The sequence below is a fragment of the Eumetopias jubatus genome, unplaced genomic scaffold (assembly GCF_037043125.1).
Source record: "Eumetopias jubatus isolate StellerSeaLion01/CBP00866 unplaced genomic scaffold, mEumJub1_p1.0 scaffold_1, whole genome shotgun sequence".
NCBI lineage: Eukaryota > Metazoa > Chordata > Mammalia > Carnivora > Otariidae > Eumetopias > Eumetopias jubatus.
This window is the reverse complement of record NW_028274807.1, coordinates 213906434-213927193: the sequence shown is the minus strand read 5'-3', so window position 1 is coordinate 213927193 and position 20760 is coordinate 213906434. Positions and strand designations below refer to the sequence as shown.

The window sequence follows — 20760 nt, the reverse complement described above, 5'->3', positions numbered from 1 at the left end:
ACAAGAATGTGAACACACACACACACACACACACACACACACACACACCTGTAAAGCCTCCAATCAAGACACAGGTGGATGAGGCTAAACAGAGAGCTTGGTGTCCCTTTTCTCTCCAGGGAGGCTGGACCACAACCCAGGGTTGGGAATGGGTGGTGCAGAGTTCGTGCCTTTCTCTCTTCTCACACTCTTAGACCTTGCTGGAGACTGAAATGCTTGTGTCCTGCCCCCAATTCACATATTTAAACCCACCCCCCCCCCCAAGGTGATGGTATTAGGAGGTGGGGCCGGTGGGAGGTGACCAGGCCATTATGAGACCCCAGAAAGCTCCCTCGTCCCTTCTGCCATGTGAGGACATTGTGAGAAAACATCTGTCTCTATGAACCAGGGAGTGGGTCCCCACTGGACATGGAATCTGTCGGTGCCTTGATCTTGGACTTCCAGTCTTGAGAACCATGAGAAATAAGTGTGTGTTTCTTAGAAGCCGTCCGGTCTGTAGCATTCCTTTATAGCAGCCCTGACGGACTAAGGCCTGGAGTCTGCAGAGACATCCTGAGTCCCTCTTCATTTCTGAAATCCACTCCAATTCAGAACAAACGCCCGATGGCACACCAAGGAGATGGGGCTAAGAGAAGAGTTTACGCCCCTGATGTGTGATCTCAGAGTGGGATTCTCTGCACAGCTCAGTTACTGCATCTGGAACATAAGTGGATATGGTGCCTGTCTCACAGATCCCATGAAGGCTCAAGAGAGAATTCATGTAAAACGTTTAATATGAGACCCGAATCAAGCTTTTGATATGCTCTGTCTGTTATTGTGGGAGCAAGGTCAGCTGAGTGGTTAAGAACATGATTTTGGAGTCAGAGAGACCTGGGTTCAAAGGCCTGGCTCTGTTCTTTAACATCTGTGGGATCTTAGGCAGGTCATTTGACCTCTCTGTATTAATTATGGATTGCTGTGTAACAAATCACCCCAGAGTTAGTGGCATAAAAGAACATACATTTGTCATCTGACGGTTCCTGTGGGGGCCAGGACTCTGGGGCACAGCTTGTCGGAATCCTCTAGTGCAGAGTCTCTCAGCTGTAGTAAGATGCCCATCAGGCTATGGTCTCATCCGTAGGACCAGGCGGTGAAGGGTCTGCTTTGAAGCTCACTATATGGCTGTTGGCAGGACTGGGTTCCTTGTGGATTGTTAGACTGAGTGTCTCAGGTCCTTGCTGGCTGCTGGCTGGAGGATGCCCCCGGTTCTTTGCCATGTGAACCTTCCCAACATGCTGCTTGCTTCACCACCACAAGCAAGGTGAGAAGGCCACAAAGCTCATCAAGATGGAAGTCCCAGTCTTTTGTAACCTGATCTTGGAGAAAGTGGCATCCCAACACCTCTGACATACCCTGTTCGTCAGAAGCCATCACCAGGTCCTGCCCACACTCAATGGGAGGGGATCACCCAAAGGCATGAGTAGGGGAGATGGGCCTTCTGGGGGGGCAGTCTGAGAAGCTGCCTTCTATACTTTCCATGCCTTCATTCTTCTCACTGTAGAATGAAGAAATCAGGACATCTACGGCGCACTTGCTCATTCATGCAACAAAGAATTACCGAGGGCCTCTGTTGCATCAGGCTGTTCTAGGCACATGGTGACCAAGGTAGACAAGATTTCTGTCCTCCTGAAGCTTACATGCCAGTGGGGAGGCAAGAGGACAGACAAAAGAAACAAGTGTATAAATAGACAAGATAATTTGTGAGTTAGCAATAGGTGCTCTCAGTGAACTGAAACAAGATAGCAGATGGAGAGGGGCTGGGCTAATTTCCGTTTGCCAAGGGCAGGCTGTTCCGAGGAGGTGACGTTTGAATGGAAGCCTGTAGGCCAGAGGTGGCCAGTCGTGAGCACCTCTGGAAAAAGTAGAAGAACAGCATGCACGAAGGCCCTGAGGTTGACTCAAGCGTGATTGGGTTGAGCACAAGAAGGTCGCTGCAGTTTCAGCTTAATGAGCGTGGGGGAGGGTGACAGGGATGTAGTCAGCAGTGGGTAGAGACCAAGGTGAGAGTCTGGGTTTCAGTCTGAGTGTGAGGAGAGTCCTGGGAAGGTTGGCGCTGGGGAGGGACAGGCTCTTATCTGCATATAAAGGCTCCTCTCTGGCTACAGTAGGAGGAGGACTCACTTCAGGATGGCTGGAGTGGCAGCAGGGAGTCCAGGGAAGCCATTGCGGGAGGTTTCTGGATGTGGAATAATGGTGGCTTAGTCCAGGGTATAGACAGTGGGGAGAAGAGGTCAAATTTGGGATACATTTTGGAGAAAGAGACAACAAGATCAGCAAAAGATAGGAAGTGTGTGCTGGTCGTATGAAAGAAGGAATCAAGGCTGACTGCTAGCTTTGGGGTGTGAGCAACTGGATGGTGCCATTTATTGGAGAAGGGGATGTTTTGGGAGTAGAAGAGGGAGTTCTTTTGTGGCCATGTTAGGTCTGAGAGGATAAAGAGAGCCAAGTTCACTGTCTTGTCCATTGTCTTTCTGCTCCACCACCCAGCACTGTGCTGTGCCTCCTGAGCTGTGGGTTGAGGGGGCTGGGTACCCAGGCTGTTGTCCCTACACTTCTTCCTCCTGGCTGCAGTGGGACCCAGTCAGGGGGCTGGAAGGCCAGTCTGGGTCTGGTGGCCAAGCATAGAGTGTGGTGGGAAGAGCTGACTGGCTCTTAGCATCTCTCCTCCTTCCTTCTCTTCCTCCTGATTTGCCTGCCTTTGGTATTGCAGGAGTGAGAAAATTTAAGAAACAAAACAAAACAATTCGTAGACTTCTTTCCAGCTTTGGTTCTGGATGCAGATGAGGTTCTACCAACTAGAAATGCTCATAAGATTTGGAAGGCAGAGTGAGGCAGAACTCTCTCTCTCTCTGTGTGTACCTATTTCCAGCTTTGTGGGTGTTGGGAGGTGTGCAATTCTGGTGGCAGCCTCTTGATTCTCCACCTTTCTCACTGAGCAGAAGCAGCAGCTCCCTGGTGCCTGAGCTCTGTGATGTTCCAGCCTATTCCAGGGCTACTCAAAATGCGGTCTCATGGGCAGCATCACCACCATCACCTGGGAGCTTGTTAAAAATGCAAAGTCTGGGGGCGCCTGGCTGGCTCAGTTGGTGGAGCATGCAACTCTTGATCTCGGGGTGTGGGTGTGAGCCCTGCGATGGGTGTAGAGATTACTTAAAAATAAAATCTTAAAAAAAAAAAATGCAGTCTTGGGCCCCCTCCCCCAAACCTACTAAACCAGGAACTCCGATGGAAGCTGTGCTCTACCAAAGTTTTCCTGGTGATTCTTTTTTTTTACTTTTTATTATTTAAAAAAAATGTAAGCTCTATACCCAACTCAGGGCTTGAACTGATGACCCTGAGGCCAAGAGTCATGTGTTCTAGCCAGCCAGGCGCCCCTTCTCGGTGATTCTTTTGCACACTAAAGTTTAAAAAATACTGGCCTACAGCCCACTCTCTCAGTCCCTCCAACAATGCTGTAAGCCCCTAAGTCCTTGTATTAAATCTGCTTAACATGTCTGCCACTGTCCTTGCTCTGAGCATTGGCTGATAAAGGGGAATCAGAGTTCTAGACTTAAATGTGTCAGAGTTTGAGCCCCAGCTCACCACTTAATAACCATGGGACTTTGGGCAAGAGATTCTTTGTGGCAAACTGCAATTTCCAGAGATGGTCACAGCCATATCTCCCAACCCATATGCCCTTCTGGAATCTTGCCTCTCTACCCTCAAGAGCTGGAGTCTACATCCCATCCCTCTGAACCTGGGTAGACCTTTGTGACCCTGTCGACTAGGAGTCCAGGGGGACAACTGTGTGACTTCTGAAGCTAGGTCAGAAAAATGCTGTGTATTCCGCCTTGCTCTCCTGGGATGGTTGCTCGTGGGGAACCAGCCACCATGCTGTGAGGATGCCCCAGCCGACTATGGAGGGGAAGTGATGCCCTCCTTCAGCCCGCCACTTCTAAACAAATGGAGGCTCAGAGAGGGCAAAGTGGCTTACTTCACATGGTTAGCTAGCGGTATAGCCTGCTCTGTGCGACGCTGAAATCTCTGCTCCGCTCCCCACCAGCCCCAGATCAGATGCCCCTTCCCCACCCACTTCCATCCGGGAAGGTTCACTTGCTGACCCTCCTGCAGGGAGATGAAAAATGCACTGGGCAGAAACAGGGCAGGGCAGGACAAGTTTATTGCAGGTGAAGCAGAGGGGAGGGGGGCGGGCAGGCTTGAGGGCACAGCACCTTTGGCTCACATGCTCCCAGGCTGCAGCAGCGGGAGCCCTCCACCACCTAAACCGAGGTTGGCAAGAGCTGAGGGGAGGGAGTCGGGGGAAGACAGGGGAGGGGCGCTCAAGGGAGCCAGAGATAAGGCAGAGGTTAAGAGGGGAGAAGGGCTCTTGGTGTCAAAGGTGAGGCCAGGTCAGAGGGGAGGGGAAGCTCAGCAGGAGGGGTCCACAGTAAACTGGGACTCCTAGGTCTGGGGGCACAATGGGGTTCGCGGGGGAGGTCAAAGGTGAAGGAGAGGTCGGGGTGAGGGAAGACTCATGGAGCTCAAGGTGAAGCGAGGCTCACGGGTCAAAGGTCAGCCAGGGCCCCCGAGCCGAAGCAGCGAGGTTCGTGGGGGCGGCGTGGGCCTGGCGGGAGGCCCTAGGCCACCTCCTCCTCCGCCTCCTCCTCGAACTCGCCCTCCTCGGCCGTGGCGTCCTGGTACTGCTGGTACTCGGACACCAGGTCGTTCATGTTGCTCTCGGCCTCGGTGAACTCCATCTCGTCCATGCCCTCGCCCGTGTACCAGTGCAGGAAGGCCTTGCGCCGGAACATGGCGGTGAACTGCTCGGAGATGCGCTTGAACAGCTCCTGGATGGCCGTGCTGTTGCCGATGAAGGTGGCGGCCATCTTGAGACCGCGCGGCGGGATGTCGCACACGGCCGTCTTCACGTTGTTGGGGATCCACTCGACGAAGTAGCTGCTGTTCTTGCTCTGCACGCTCAGCATCTGCTCGTCCACCTCCTTCATGGACATGCGGCCGCGGAACACGGCGGCCACCGTCAGGTAGCGGCCGTGGCGCGGGTCGCAGGCGGCCATCATGTTCTTGGCGTCGAACATCTGCTGCGTCAGTTCCGGCACCGTGAGCGCGCGGTACTGCTGGCTGCCGCGGCTGGTGAGCGGCGCGAAGCCGGGCATGAAGAAGTGCAGGCGCGGGAAGGGCACCATGTTGACGGCCAGCTTGCGCAGGTCGGCGTTCAGCTGGCCCGGGAAGCGCAGGCAGGTGGTGACGCCGCTCATGGTGGCCGACACCAGGTGGTTGAGGTCGCCGTACGTGGGCGTGGTCAGCTTCAGGGTGCGGAAGCAGATGTCGTACAGGGCCTCGTTGTCGATGCAGTACGTCTCGTCCGTGTTCTCCACCAGCTGGTGCACCGACAGCGTGGCGTTGTAGGGCTCCACTACCGTGTCCGACACCTTGGGCGACGGCACCACGCTGAAGGTGTTCATGATCCGGTCCGGGAACTCCTCGCGGATCTTGCTGATGAGCAGCGTGCCCATGCCCGAGCCCGTGCCCCCGCCCAGCGAGTGGGTCAGCTGGAAGCCCTGCAGGCAGTCACAGCTCTCAGCCTCCTTCCGGACCACATCCAGGACGGCGTCCACCAGCTCGGCGCCCTCCGTGTAATGGCCCTTGGCCCAGTTGTTGCCGGCTCCCGACTGGCCTGCAGAGGGGAGGGGAGGGGAGGGGGCATGCCGGGCGGTTACGGGGAGGGCTCGCCCTCAACGCCACCCCGGCCATCCTAGCAGTTGAATAACGAAATTGTTATTTCATTAGTATCATTGTTAGTCCTTCTCTCTGCTTCCACATTTGCCTCTCTTCGTCCAGAGCCAGAGGGATTCTGGTAAAACCGGAATCGATTCATGCCCCACTTTGGCGCAGAGCCATCCTGCTTTAGCTCAAAAACCAGCTCCACCTTTGGGTGAAAGCCTAAGTCCTCCCCTCAGCCTGCAGGGCCCTGCAGGACCTGCCACTTCCTACCCCCTGCCCTCACCTCCTCTCTCCCCGCCCTGGCTCACTCTGCTCCAGCCACAGGGTCTTCCTTGCTGTTCCTCCAATACACCAGGCACAGTCCTACCCCAGGGCCTTTGCACATGCATTCCCTCTGCCTGAAGTGCCCTTCCCGCAGATACCCACGTGGCTCTCTCACCTCCTTAAGGGCTTTGTTCCCCTCAGTGAGGCTCTCCCTGATCACCCTATATACAACTGCAACTGTTCCCATTTTTTATTCCTCTTCCTTGCTTATTTCCCCCCAAACACTGACAAACCTATGCTGCCCTATTAATCATGTTTATTGTCTGTAATCTCACAGGGAAGTGTGAGAGCTCCAGGAGGACAAGGATTAGTATTAGAATACGGGCTGGTATTTTCACGAAAAGGTAACATTTCTCATCCCCTCCTCTGACTCCACCCTGGTCTGATCTCATCAGCCCTGTCCTGGACTGGTTTCCACCCTCATCTCCATCCTATACCCCCAAAGTCTGTTCTCCTCCAAGCAGCCAGAGGGCGCCTGTGAGCACCTGAGTCAGGTCCTACCCCGTCTAACCAAAACCCTCCAGGGCTCCCACCCCCTCAAGATACACGCCCAAGTCCTCCCTGCAGCCCACAGGGCCCTGAATAACCTGCCCCCACCTTGTCACCTCCCTGCACTCGCCTCCTCACTCTCTCCCCCTCGCTCAGTCTGCTCTGGCCACACAGGCCTCCTTGCTGTTTCTCCAGCACACCAGGCCTGATGACGCCCCAGGACCGTTGCACCTGCTGTTCATCCTGCCTGGGATGCCCTTCCCCCCAGGTATTCACATGGTTGACTTCCTTCAGGTCTCTGTGCCATGTCACTACCTCAGAGAAAACAGGATTGCCAGGCAAGCTGGCTCCTGACTCCACACTTTTACCACTGCCTCCCCCACCCTCTCTCCCAGGGGCCATAGAATCTCTTAGCCCCAATGGAGCCATCCATGGTCATCCTAGAATCCCTCACACCCTTTGGCCAACATTACTTAGTCCTTCCACAGCCAGATCCTGAGGACGTATTGTATGCCATACCCACACAGGAGCATCATCTTGCTGAATCATCACACAGACCAGAGAGGGGAAGTCGCTTGTCCAAGGTCACACAGCTTGTCATGTCAATGCCTAGACTTCAGACTCCATAAATCTGCTCTGGGGAAGAGAGGTGCCTGGGGTGCTGGGGGAGAGGGTGGAGCTTGGGGTCTGAGGCCAGGTGGGCGTATGCAGCCAGCCTGACCTAGGGGGCACTGGGAAAGGTTTCAGAGCAAGATGTTCACAGAGTGTGCTTGCTCCTTGAACCTGAGTGCCGCAAATGTGCTGTTCCCTCTGTCTTGTACATCTTTCCTCTCTTCAGTGCCTCTTGGTCAGCCTGGGTCCTACTCATATTTCAGACTGCAGATACCGATGACGACAATGAAAACAACACATGCTTATTTACCTTTTGCTCTCTGCGAGGCACTGTTCTAAGTGCTTTACGCATATTAATGGCTTTAAGCCTCTCGATCCTGATGAGTGGGTCTTTTTGTAAGCCTTGTTTTAAAGATTTGGAGACTGGGGCACAGAGAGGTTAAAGAGCCCAGCTAAAGTCCCCCAGCTGACTCAATCAGTGGCTGAGTTTTACTTATTTATCTTCTCTGTTGCCCATCTCCCTCCACCAGGAGGTTGGGTCCAGTGGGGTAGAGAGTGTCATCTGCTTTGTCCATCTGGGGTAAGAGCAGGACCTGGTATGCGGTAGGTGCTCGATAAGTTATTTGTGGAATGCATGAAATGGCAGAGCTGGTATTTTCACCCAGGCAGTCTGGCTCTGGTCCATACTGTTAAATTAAAATGCCACCTCCTCCAGGAAGCCTTCTCTACACCCTCCCCCGTATCAGATGTCTGCCCTGGGCTCCCACAGTGGCCTGTGTGTCCTGTGTCACAGCCCTGACTGCCCTGTCCACCTCCCCCACTGGGCCGTGGGTCCCTGTAATTACCACGGAGTCTCCCATGCTATGTGGAGACTTTTCACCAAGCATTTGGAAGTGAAGGAACAAGGGGGCTTCCCATGCCTAGAACTCACCAAACACAAAGTTGTCAGGCCGAAAGATCTGGCCGAAGGGGCCAGAGCGGACAGAGTCCATGGTGCCAGGCTCCAGGTCCACCAGCACGGCTCTGGGAACGTAATTTCCTCCTGCAGGGAAGCAGATGGAGGGCAGCTGGGGTGCAGGAGTGCCAGGAACCAGCAACCTGTTCCCTCCCGCCGTCCCCACCCTCACTCCAGCAGGTGCCCCTCCCCCAGCCCTACCTGTGGCCTCATTGTAGTACACGTTGATTCTCTCCAGCTGCAGATCACTGTCCCCGTGGTATGTGCCCGTGGGGTCGATGCCATGCTCATCACTGATCACCTCCCAAAACTAGAGGGATGGTGGTGGTAAGGGCAGAGGGAGGGGACACAGGAGGCCAGGCCTGTCCCTGCCTCTCTGTGCCCACGACCTCCCACCACCCCCCTAGCTGCTACCTGTCCCCCAGCAAGGTGAATGGGGGACCCAGAGGCATGGTGGGGAGGCAGGGATGAGGCAGCAAGAAGGGAGAGGTGGGGGCGGGGTGGAGCAGAGTCATCACCTCAGTCTAGCCTGCTGGTGTCAGCTCGCCTAGGCTGCAGCCGCGGGGAGGGGCAGGGTCTCTTTGTGCGTGTGGAGAGGACAGTGGGCCAGCTGTGAAGCCAGCTGTGGCCAGCGGACGGAAGGCTGGGCCCCACCCCCATCGCCCTCTTTGTTCCCAGCCTGGCCCTGCCCCTGCCCTCTTCCCCCTGCCGTCCCTGGGGTGCTGGCCTCCTTGGGGACCCCATCCCTCCGAAAGGCCCAAGGTGGGGGAAGCTCTGCGGAGTTCGTGGACCCGCTCTGCTCCTCTCGGCCGCCTCCGGCGCCCCATCCCCCGCGCACCTTGGCCCCGATCTGGTTGCCGCACTGGCCGGCCTGCAGGTGCACGATCTCCCGCATGGCGGTGGTGCTGATGGTGGACGCGGCGGCGGCGGCGCTGATGTGGGAGCTGCGGCGGCGGGACACGACGTGGACGCTGCGGCGGCGGCGGCGGCGGCGGCGGCGGCGAAGCACGGTCCCTGCGCCCGCGGAGCGCCTCTATATGAGCGGGCGGGGCTCGCGTCACGGCCGGTCACCGGCCCGCTCCGCCCCCTGGTCCCGCCCCGGGACGGAGGGTGCGGGGGTGGAGAGATCTCCTCCCTCCCCACCCGCCCAGCGGCCGGGAGACCTCCGGGGGCAAGGGCTGGGGCACGCCAGGGCGCCGTCCACCCCCACCGCGGGCCGTGGGGTGAGACCCCTCAAGCTCCACTATACCATCTCCTCCCTCCCACCGGCTCCCAGCCAGGCCTGGCGACCGGGGTTCTGCGGAGATTGGGCGGGGGAAGGGAGAGCGCCGGGTAAACAAGCGGCGGAGAGAGCCGGCTTCCCCCCGCCCCTCCTCCCGCCCGGGGCGGCCCTGCCTCAGTTTCTCATGCGTGGCCTGCTTCCCCATTCCTTTTAGGTCTCATTTGCCAGAACCCTTGCGTCAACCGAGAGGACTCCTCGTGGGGCCGATCTAGGGGCTCCGGAGTTGCGGTCTGTTTTGGGAGGGGGGCGGTCGGTCCCTGGAGGGCTTGTCTTGAAGCTGCATAGTAAGGAACGCCGCGATTTTTCTTCCATGTTTAGCTGGAGATGTTTGTGGAAGCTGATGGAGGTTGTAGGGAACAGTGCGCTCCCCCTGGATACCTCTGTTGGGCTTTCGGTCCGTGGCAGGTGGGGTCAGCTCCAGCCTTTTCTCGGGTGTTGAACATCAAGGAGTAACACTTAGAGCTGGATTACACACGGGGTGGATGGTGAGCCCCTGGGGGCTGCCTTGCTCCCTCTCCCCCCACCCCACCCAGAGGCACCTTTCTGCTCCAGTGTTGTCATTCATTACAAGCCCTCGCCCTACCTTTGCATTTTCTTGTTAGCTATATGACCTTGCACAGGCCGCTTTGTCTTTGGCTGAATTTGCTTATCTGCAAGATGGGGCGGTCAAGAATGCCCTTCTTCTAGGGCTACTGGGAGGGTCCAAATAGATGGGCCAGCTAACAACAAGTCGGCCCCAATTTTCTCTGCACAGAGTAAACAATAAATTGTAGCTGTTAGTATTACAGTCATTATCAGGGGCTGGACGAGACTTCCTGTGCTGACCCTCAAGGGAAAGCCAGACCTCTTGGGGCCACCTTCTCCTGACCTCTAGCTCTGCCATCCTCCTCTCCTCGGCATGCCCCGTGGTTTCCAGCTATTGTGGGGTGGGGGTGGGATCAGTCAGGTTGGCTATGTGGCCGGGACCTCACGATTGCCAGAGGCTTCTGGTTTTGACCCAGTGGTTCTCAGCAGGAGGTGATTCTGCCCTCCCAGGGGACACTGGGCAATGTCATGCCTGGATAGGGTGTGTGTGCACGCTACTGGCATCTAGTGGGTGAATGTTGCCAAACATTCTGCAGTGCACAGGACAATCCCTCAGGGGCCCCAAGAATTATCTGGCACCAACGGCAGCAATGCTAAGGTCTGGGAAACCTTGTGTTGCCAAGTGGGAAAAAATTTAGACCCCCTAGCTCACACTAGATCCCAGAATAGATTTCTGATAGGTTAGACAGCTGTTATATGGTATAAACTAGGGTGACCCCCCAGGGTCTGTGAGTCCCTTCCTCTAACCGCCCCACTCAGGTGTGTATTTAAGTGCAGCATCCTAGGACCTCAGTAGGTCAGATGATTATGAAGGCAGTGTCTTTTTTGGGGGGGGTCAGTGGGATTCTGTAACCCAGGGGCTCACAGCTGGGGCTGACGTGCCCCTCAGGGGACACGTCACAATGTCTGGAGACATTTCTGTTTGTTACAACCTGGGGAGTGCTACGGCATCAAGTGGGTGGAGCCCAGGGATGCTGCTCAACACCCTACAAGGCAAAGAATTATCAAAACCCCAAATGTCAATAAGACCAAAAGTAGGGAAACCCGGATTTAGACCTTTGAGGTTATGACCTAGTGTGTTGTTAATAATTGATCCCTGAGAACGACAGATGTTGGCGGGGATGCGGAGAAAGGGGAACCCTCCTACACTGTTGGTGGGAATGCAAGCTGGTGCCACCACTCTGGAAAACAGTATGGAGGTTCCTCAAACAGTTGAAATTAGAGCTACCGTTCGATCCAGCAATTGCACTACTGGGTATTTACCACAAAGGTACAAATGTAGGGACCCGAAGGGGTACGTGTACCCCAATGTTTATAGCAGCAATGTCCACAATAGCCAAACTGTGGAAAGAGCCAAGATACCCATCGACAGATGAATGGATAAAGAAGAAGTGGTATATATACACAATGGAATATTATGCAGCCATCAAAAGGAATGAGATCTTGCCATTTGCAACGACGTGGATGGAACTGGAGGGTGTTATGCTGAGTGAAATAAGTCAATCAGAGAAAGACATGTATCACATGACCTCACTGATATGAGGAATTCTTAATCTCAGGAAACAAACTGAGTGTTATTGGAGTGGTTGGGAGTGGGAGGGATGGGGTGGCTGGGTGATAGACATTGGGGAGGGTATGTGCTATGGTGAGCGCTGTGAATTGTGCAAGACTGTTGAATCACAGTTCTATACTTCTGAAACAAATAACGCAACATATTTTAAGAAAAAAGAAAAAGAAGAAGATAACAGGAGAGGAAGAAAAGGGGAGTATGTCAGAGGGGGAGACGAATCATGAGAGATGATGGACTCTGAAAAACAAACTGAGGGTTCTAGAGGGGAGGGGGTAGGGGGATGGGTTAGCCTGGTGATGGGTATTGAGGAGGGCACGTTCTGCATGGAGCACTGGGTGTTATGAACAAACAATGAATCATGGAACACTGCACCAAAAACTAATGATGTAATATATGATTAACATAACAATAAAAAATTAAAGGATTAAAAAAAAATAATTGATCCCTGAGACATGGAGTTTCACTGGCCCATGTTAATATGTATCAAAAATTTATAAACTCCATGTTGGCATAATTTTTGTTAACATATCAAGAGTCATTAAAAAAACATACAAATGGAAGTGGCTCTGCTGGGAGGGGCTGATTTGGGGCTCAGTCCCAGAAAAATGGGGTTTCCTGTGTCACCCCACCAGGGCAGGGTTGATCTGGGTTATGGACTGAGCCCCCAGAGAGCAGGGCTTCCTGGATTAGCCTGCCTGGGAGGGGACAGCCTCTAGAGAGTACAGCCCTGTTGTGCCCTTGACCTCTCTCTGCATCAGGGCATCCCTTGGGTTCCCTATTGGTCTTCGGGAGAGCAGAGGGAGGACAAAGCGGGGAGAGAATGGAGAGCAAGGGTGGCCTCCTAGCACCTGGAGCTGCTGGGACCCGGCAATGCCAGCGATGTAAAGAGGCCAGAGATGTAGAGAGCCTGCAGTGAGGAAGCGGGGAGGGGGTTGGGGTGGGTGGGCTGATGTCATCTGTCCCCCATGGCTGCCCCTCTGTGGTCTGGCCTCTCCGGGGCTTCCTTCCCTGGAGGTAAAAGTCAGGTGTACCGTGGCCTCCAGGCAAACAGACCCTCCCTGGTAGCATGGTATCACCTACTACCCAGAAAGCTATCAAGACTCCCTGCGGGATTCCGGAGACCAGATTGTGTGCACAGTGCCAGGAGTCCCAAGATCCAGATGTAGCCCATGAATAGAGCCAGGGACAAGAAAACGGGCTGGATGGTGGGCCATTAAGAACCAGGTTTTTTGTCTCCACGCGCGGGCTTGCCCATAGAGCTGGGGGGCAGGCAGCCCGCATCTTGATGTCCCAGGAGTGGGTATGCAGAGGGACTCCACCCTGGGGCTGCATTTTTGCACCCAGCTGCCTGCCTGACCCTGGGCAGTCATGGTGTGAGGCAGGGCGTTCTATCTTGCCAGTTTTGTATGGAAATGGATTTCTGCATCCAAAGAGCCTATCGGCTCTGGCCCCCCGGAGCCATCACTATAAGAGAGCTATGCTACTAACTACACTTTAGTGTTGGGAGAAATAGAGGGTTTCCCATGCGGTCAGGTGAGACCCTACCAGGAGGCTCATACTGTGGCCGGGTACTCCCACCTCTTGTCCGTGTCGCATCTCCAGTCGAACCAGGTTGGCATCATCAGGGAGCCCTCAAAGAGCAGGGATAGGGCTCCCGATATTGAAATGGAAAACAGAAAACAAAAAAATCCCATTTTAAAATGCCAGGTTAATATACTTCCTTGGAATGAGCAGGGAGAACAGGGAAGTGGCTGTTGGGCATTTCAGGGAGAAATCAGGCATCTGCGCTTGGGGAATACTCATGAGATGAAGAATTCCCTGAGACCTAGAACTTTCTGTGCACTAAATTGACCACCCTTTCTGAGGTCTGCAAAACCTGGGAAAGGCCTGCCTTCTAGTTATGTGTGATCTGTCCACCATGTGGGGGGCCACATTGCCACCTTGTTTGTGAGCCTCAAGGCATTGCCGACATGCACCCAACCACCAATCCACCTTTGGGGGGGGGATGGAGTCCGTTTTGTCTATTATTAATGATAATAGTGATGTCTCAACCATATCCTGTTCGAAGTGCTTTGAGTGTGTCAGTTCGTTTATGTTTGAGCTCACAAAACCACAACCCTAGGAGGCAGGTGCTGTTTGCATGCCCATTTTACAGATGTGGAAATGGAGGCCCTAGGAGGTTGAGTATCTCACACACAGTGGAGGCTGGGAATAAAGTTCATACATTCCAGCTCCAAAGCCCCTGATGGTTTATCAGGACACCAGTAGTTACTTTGTCACTTGGCCTTTAAAAAAAGAAAAAAGAAGGGCTGGCAGTTGAATGGGCTGTCTTTCAGGAGGAAAATGTTGCTGGTGTGACCAGTAGCTGGTATGAGCCGTGTGACTGTGACGTGCTCCTTGGCCTGGCCTCTGTCTATGCCATTGTGTCTGCCCACCACGTTGCCCGGGTGTTCTGGGCTGACTCCGATGTGTGCGATCTGATGCCACCACCCAAGTCTGTGCTTGCTTTGTCCGCTGGGCCCGTGGGTCATTGACTCCTTTCCAGAGGCTCCCTTAGACCTCCACCTCCACAGGATCTGATTTCCCTCCCCCCTGCCCTGGCAGAGCCCAGCCCCGGGCATGAACCCAACCTGGCACGGGCCCTCTCCAGCTGCAGAGACGGGGGAGACAGAGAGTTCTGGAAGTTGCTGTTCCAGGACAGGGATGCTGAATGAGCCTTAAGAGGAGATAGGCCCTCCCCATTCTTGCCCGCCCAACTCCAGGGGCGCACACAAGCTCTATGGAGGCCTGGCACCGCTGACTCTGAACATGTGGGAGGGGGTGGGGGGGACAAGGGAGCATTCTCTGGCCTTGCCCGGCGTGTGGCCAGCCTCCCACTAACACTTGCCACCAGATACACCATGGAGTCCACCCCACGGAGGCGTGCTCAGAATAGGATTTTCTGGAAATGGGTGGGGGAGGGCTGACACTGGCTGACATCAGATGGGTCTGGGGTGTGGGGGGGCTGCCTCCTGGGTTCCTCTTGTTGCCCACCGACTTGCCTGGCATCGAGGGCATCTTCGGGGTGCCTGGTGCAGGTGTCATTGGTGATGTAGCTGCTCTTTTGGTTGGAGGAAGCCAGGCCAGGCAGGAAGTGGGGCCTTAAGTGACCCGTGGGTCATGCCGCCAAATATGAAGGTGCCCAGATGCCTGGAGACCATGGCCACGTGGCTGCTGCTGGTGAGCTCAGATGCAGGTCCTGGAACCAGGGCATCTCTCCCCGGCTGATCTGTGAGCCACACTGGAGTGGGGAGGGCTCAGCACCACGGGTCAGGGGTGCCACAGGCATGGGAAGTCCCCAACCCTTTGTCTCAGACAGACTGCATGTCCCACTTCATGTGGAAAGGAGGGGAGTCTCCCTATTCAGACACGGGGCAGGGGTCCCGTATCCAAAAGGGGCCGGACTTCCTGCTACACCTGGAAAAATGTGCAGACTTCCTCCCACATGCCTGAAAATGGTGGGGCTTCCCTTTTCACCAGGATAAAGAGGCAGGATGTTCTCTCGCTGTTTGAAAGAGGGAGATTTCCCAACTCCCCAGGAAAGGAGCAGTACTGCATCCTGCTTTATGACTATGAGGGGTGGGCTTCCCTGTCTATGGCAGGGCGGGTAAAGGGGCTGAGCCTCCTCTTGCTCCATGCTTAACGCAAAGGGTGAGCCTCACCTTCTCCTCAAGGAAAGTTTTATGTCATGGAGCAGCGAGATTTCCCATTTCATTAGGAAAAGATTGGGTACCTCCTCCTGGCTCTGGCCTACGTTTTGTCAGAAGAAGGGGTGCAGTTTGCATGTCACCCCCGCATGGGGTGAAAGTGGCCAGCCCCTTACTGTAAAGAGGGAGATTAAGCAACCCATGATGATGAATGCTGAGTCCTTGAGGACGTAATGGGCCACCCCGGGGGGTATCTGACAGTGGTGTCATTGCAAGAGGAGTCCTGGATGTAGGGTACTGACAAACCGCTCTGTCTCAGCACCCTGGGGATGCTGACTGCCAGAGGTGGGGAAGACCCCACTTATGGGCAGGTGGCCTGAGGCCTACTCTCCTTAGGCCTTCTGGCCAGTCTGTCCTTCCTGCATCTCCACAGCCTGGATGTGGTGGGAGGGCAAGGATGGCCATGTAGGGGAGATGGTCTGGACAGAAGGCCCTCGGACAGAGCCCGAGGGACCCATGCATGGGAGGGGGTCCTGTGCATGAGATGGGTCAGGGGTTAGAATAATGAAGGGACAAACGTAGGCAGGCTCACTTTCTGTATGTGTTTGCATCCTGACGTATGCATGTATGTGTGTATGATGTGTTGTGGGAATAGGTGTTTGTGGTGCTCGTGGGTACGTGTGTGCTCCCATCTGTGATCTGCGTGTGTACGTGTGATTGTGCATGTGTGTTCATGGAAGCGTGGTGTGTGTGTGTTTGTGAGCTGGGAGATACTGGTGTGAGTGCTGTGTGTGAGCAGGGTCTGGGGTCCCTCACCTGACACCACATCCTGAAGTCAGGCAGGGCAGGGGGTCCTGTGTGAGGCTCTCTGTCAGGCCCACCCACCTTAGAGACCTACCCCCAGGCCTGCCACCCTGTCCTCCTGTTGCCCACTGAAGTCTGGGGGGACTAGGTAGTTGGAACCCAGCCTCCCACAGCCGCCCCCCCCAACTCCCTTCCTGGGTTGAGGGAAAAGCTCATGTCCCAGCCTGCCCTCCCCTTCCCAGTGAGGGGGCTTTGGTCACCAGCTCTACCCACTGGGCAGATGCAAGCCACACATCTAGACCCCAGGCAAGCTGAGGCCATAGAGACACATCCACACGCAGAGTCTGACCTACACAATTACACAGTACAACGACACAATCTGACCCAGACTCAGAGATTCAGATATACACGGGCAGACACACGATGCAACACTATACCCACAACACACATAGGCCCATACAGACCCAGACACACACCAAGCTACACAAATCACATCCACCCCAACCCAGCTGCACAGTCAGGTGCCTATAAACCAAGTGCAATTGTAGGAGTGTCACCCATACTGGAGACACCTCTCCAAGCCGATACAACACACAGCACGACCACACAACCACATAACACACAACACAGAGACACACATACATACCACAGAGTTGGATACACACAGATGAGCTCTACACTCAGACCTCAGTAGAGACAGAGCCCGATGTAGAAATGGACCAGATGTACACGTGTGTGTGACACGCACGCCTGAGCACACGTACACGGAATCATACACTCACATGGATATAAGCACAACACAGGCCAACCTCAGACACACAGATAGACCCAGAGACTCACATACAACCTTCACACAGTCAAACACACCTAGAGGTACACAATACAGACACCCTCCCCCCACCACAGACACACAGACAGACTCAGAGATACCACTCAAAAAGACAGACAGCAAAGAAAAGCATATGAGAGACTGAACAAAAAAAAAGGTTGAAGGGAGAAAATAAAGTCACATGCAAGACTGACAAAAAAGAAAAAGACACACAGCCAGATGCTGTGTGGGAGGGAGACAGGCAAACATCCCAAAGTCACGCTTGCGGAGAATCCCTTTCTCCCCCATTCACACAGACAAAAATTGACCCAGACATCCCCCAAATACACTGACGAGCACACAGGTGTGAAGACACGTGCCCCAAGTACACACACAAGGGCAGCCAGCGAGCCCCCAGTCTAGCGACCCCTTGGATAAAGACAGGCAGATGGGGTTCCTGGGTGGCTCAGTTGTTAAGCGTCTGCCTTCAGCTTAGGTCATGATCCCGGGGTCCTGGGATTGAGCCCCTCATCGGGCTCCCCGCTCTGCGGGAAGCCGGCTTCTCCCTCTCCCACTGCCCCTGCTTGTGTTCCCTCTCTCGCTGTGTTTCTCTCTGTCAAATAAATAAATAAAATCTTAAAAAAAAAAAGAAGACAGGCAGATAGACCCCTCCACAGACCTTTGGGTGTTGGCAATGGGGGGGCTCAAGGCTGGTGGGGAGGGGCTCATCCAGCTGCAGACACAACATTCCAAAGCCACCAGCTTTGGTCCAGGTGTGAGGTCCAGGCGGGCAGATAGGTGGGGCGGGAGTGTCCTGCGAATGTCCCCAGGCCACAGGCAGTGGCACCAGATCACCATCTGGGGCAAGGCCAAGATCATGTGTGGTAAATTTATCAACTGTGGGGGCGACAGGGTGGGCGCACCCACCCGTACTGGGGTTAGAGTTTATGAGCTGCATGGGGCCTGGACAGTGAAGACCACTGTGGGCAGGGCAGTTAGACCAGGGACGGGGAAGTTAGGGGGCGCAAGGTTCTTGAAAGGTGGAACCTAGGAAATGAGAGAGGATTTTAGATAGGCAATAAAAGGGCGGAGCCTGGGGAGAGGGTGGTGCTGGGCTGAGAGAGGTAAAAAAGTAGGAGGGGCAGGAGAGTGGGCAGGGCCTGCCTGGGAGGCTGATGGCTGGGAAACGCGCCGAATCTAAAGAGAATGACAGGGAAGTGGGCAGGACTGAAGGTGGGCGGGGCCTGAGAGTGACAGCGAACTGGGCGGGATTGGGAGGCTGATGGGGGCGAAGTGGGCGGAGCCTAGGGAGATAACAGTAGTAGGCGGGACTTGGGGAGTGGGCAAAGACTGGAAGGGGGAATGGCTGGGAAGTGGGCGAGACTTGGGGAGGGGGCACGGCCTGGAAGGGTGATGGCTGGGGAAGTGGGCGGAGCCTAGGGAGATAACGGAGTAGTAGGCGGGACTTGGGGAGTGGGCAAGGCCTGGAAGGGGGATGGCTGGGAAGTGGGCGGGACTTGGGAGGGGGCAAGGCCTGGAAGGCCGATGGCTGGGGAAGTGGGCGGAGCCTAGGGAGATAACGGAGTAGTAGGCGGGACTTGGGGAGTGGGCAAGGCCTGGAAGGGGGAATGGCTGGGAAGTGGGCGGGACTTGGGGAGGGGGCAAGGCCTGGAAGGCTGATGGCTGGGGAAGTGGGCGGAGCCTAGGGAGATAACGGAGTAGTAGGCGGGACTTGGGGAGTGGGCAAGGCCTGGAGGGGGATGGCTGGGGAAGTGGGCGGGACTTGGGAGGGGGCAAGGCCTGGAAGGCCGAGGGCGGGGAAGTGGGGGGAGCCTAGGGACAATGACGGGGACAATGGGCGGGGCTGGGGAATGGGCAGGGCTTGTGAGACGGGTCGGACCTGGAAGAGGCGAGCTCCCCTTTCCTAGGGTCAAAGTCACGTCCGAGTTGGTTGGTAATCTTGCGCTGGCTGTCTCCGCCCCCGGAATTCCAGAACGTAGTGGTTACTTTCCGGCCGAGAGCCATGCGGGGCGGGCGGGCACCCCTCCCTCTGCGCCAATGGTCGCCGGGTCCCGGCGGGCGCCCTCGCCGCGTCTCATTGGCCAATGGGAGTCCGCCTTGGGGCTCACTCGGTCTTCCTCAGTACCGCGAGCAGCGCGCCGCGGGGACGCGGAGCGGGCTGCGTGGGGGTGGTGGTTGAGGGTCTTCCGTCCCACTCCGGCTTCCCAGCTCTGTTCCCGTGTTCCAGGCCTGCCTGATCCGGCTTCGGCCGCCCGTCTCCCCGCTCCCCGGTCGCCACGCTCTTTCCTCACAGTCCTTTGCATTTGATACCAAAGACCTAGAAGCAGGTTTTCCTTCTCTGAGTCTAGACCCCACCCCTCGCCCCACCTCTTGCAGCCCGGGGTTGAGGCACCTGGTCCAGCAGGGGTCGCCCGCGGCCTACACTGCGCGCCGCTGCCAAGAAAAGGGACCTAGAGGTTCCTCAAGGAAGTGAAGAGCGAGAGCCGGGGTCCCCACTAGGGGGTGGTGGATCTTGGGCGGTTTGAAGGATGGGGCCTGGCTTCCTTTGGTTGTGTTCCCTTGTACTTTGTGTCTTTGAGTGTCTTGCCTGACCTTTGTGTCTCTCTAGGTCAGCTTATGTCACTGTGTGACTTGTGTGCCTTTGGTGGTCTCTGGGTGTCTGATATTGTGAGTCTCTGATTGTGTGTCCCGGAGAGTTTGAGTCTGTTGGAGGCTGTTCATGTGTGAGTGGGTATGTATGACCACAGCCACGGGCCTATCCTTGTGTGTGCCTGTGGCTAGGTTTGGTGGCTGCTCTTGTGTATGGTTATGTGTCCAGGTATGTGTCTCCGTGAGTGAGAGAGAGAGAGAGAGAGAGAGAGAGAGAGAGAGAGAGTGTGTGTGTCTATATGGTGTGTCTGTGTGTGTCTTGATTTGTGTCTTGATTTGGATGATTGTGTATGACTCAAATGGAGGTATCTATTGTACCCTATGTCTGTTTGCCTTATAGCTGCCTTCCTGGGCAAGCTGGAGAGTCCCTCCAGGTGGTGGCCCTGCTGGGACTTCCTTCCTGGGGCGGGAGGGCTTGCTTCCCAGCAGAATGATCTGGCTTCTCATGCCAGGCCCCTCTGAGGGGTTGTAGGGGTTGGCCCTGGTCTGCCTGGATCTTCCCCATCCCTGTGTCCTTCCACTGCCCTTAGCAGGGAAACACCATTTCCTGCCTTTGATGTCACTGATGCTAAATTTTCCCTTCTTCAGCTCGGGCTACTGGTTTCTTTCTACGTGTGTGCACACCTGACCACAATTCTGTACTTAACATCAAAAAACCAAAACAAAGCAAAACAGTAGCACATGGAAAATGCAAGTGGGCAAAAGCATACACAGTGAAAGAGCTACATTGCTCACCCCTGAATCCTCTGGGTTTTTTTCTATACCTTCTAGAAATTTGCTGTGCAAGTATATCTCCGCTCTAAAACAAAACAACGTCTTCAGTACATAGCGTCCTGCAGCTTACTTAACCCTTAGTGAGAGATCTTTACTGAGCCCCAAGGAGATGACTCAACCTTCTCCATGGCTTGATTACCAAACTTATTCTGGCCATTTCTTTTTCAATGACTGCTTTGGTTATTTGCATTCTGAAAACACTTTTGAACAGACATTCCTGCCTGTCTGTCTTTCCGTCTGGATGCCTGCACTAGTTTTTGGACCCTGGTGGTGTGTTCACAAGATCAACTCGTGCATCGAATCACAAGGAGAACCAGACTGTCAGCAGTGATGGCTAACCCTACAGAGCATCTACTGCATGCCCGGCGCCTGTCTGCTCCCTATCCTGGACAATAATCCTATGAGGTGGTCACTGCTGTTAGCCACACTTCCTAGTTGGGA

The 20760-nt window shown here is 55.2% G+C and overlaps 1 protein-coding gene and 1 pseudogene across 2 annotated transcripts; both read right to left on the bottom strand.

The window, feature by feature from the left end:
* Window positions 1-4182: 4182 nt before the first annotated feature.
* On the bottom strand, window positions 4183-9115 carry TUBB4A (tubulin beta 4A class IVa). Of its 2 annotated transcripts, XM_028126384.2 has the most exons (4): window positions 8979-9115; window positions 8342-8450; window positions 8117-8227; window positions 4183-5713 (listed from the first exon to the last, which is right to left on the bottom strand). In XM_028126384.2, the coding sequence occupies exons 1-4, from the start codon at window positions 9033-9035 to the stop codon at window positions 4656-4658; spliced, it is 1335 nt and encodes a 444-aa protein (XP_027982185.1). In that variant the 5' UTR covers window positions 9036-9115; the 3' UTR covers window positions 4183-4655. The 2 variants fall into 2 exon arrangements, with proteins under 2 accessions (XP_027982185.1, XP_087873913.1); XM_088017787.1 differs by having other exon boundaries at window positions 8117-8450.
* Window positions 9116-12115: 3000 nt separating this feature from the next.
* Window positions 12116-18900, bottom strand: LOC148165194 (uncharacterized; annotated as a pseudogene).
* Window positions 18901-20760: the final 1860 nt, after the last annotated feature.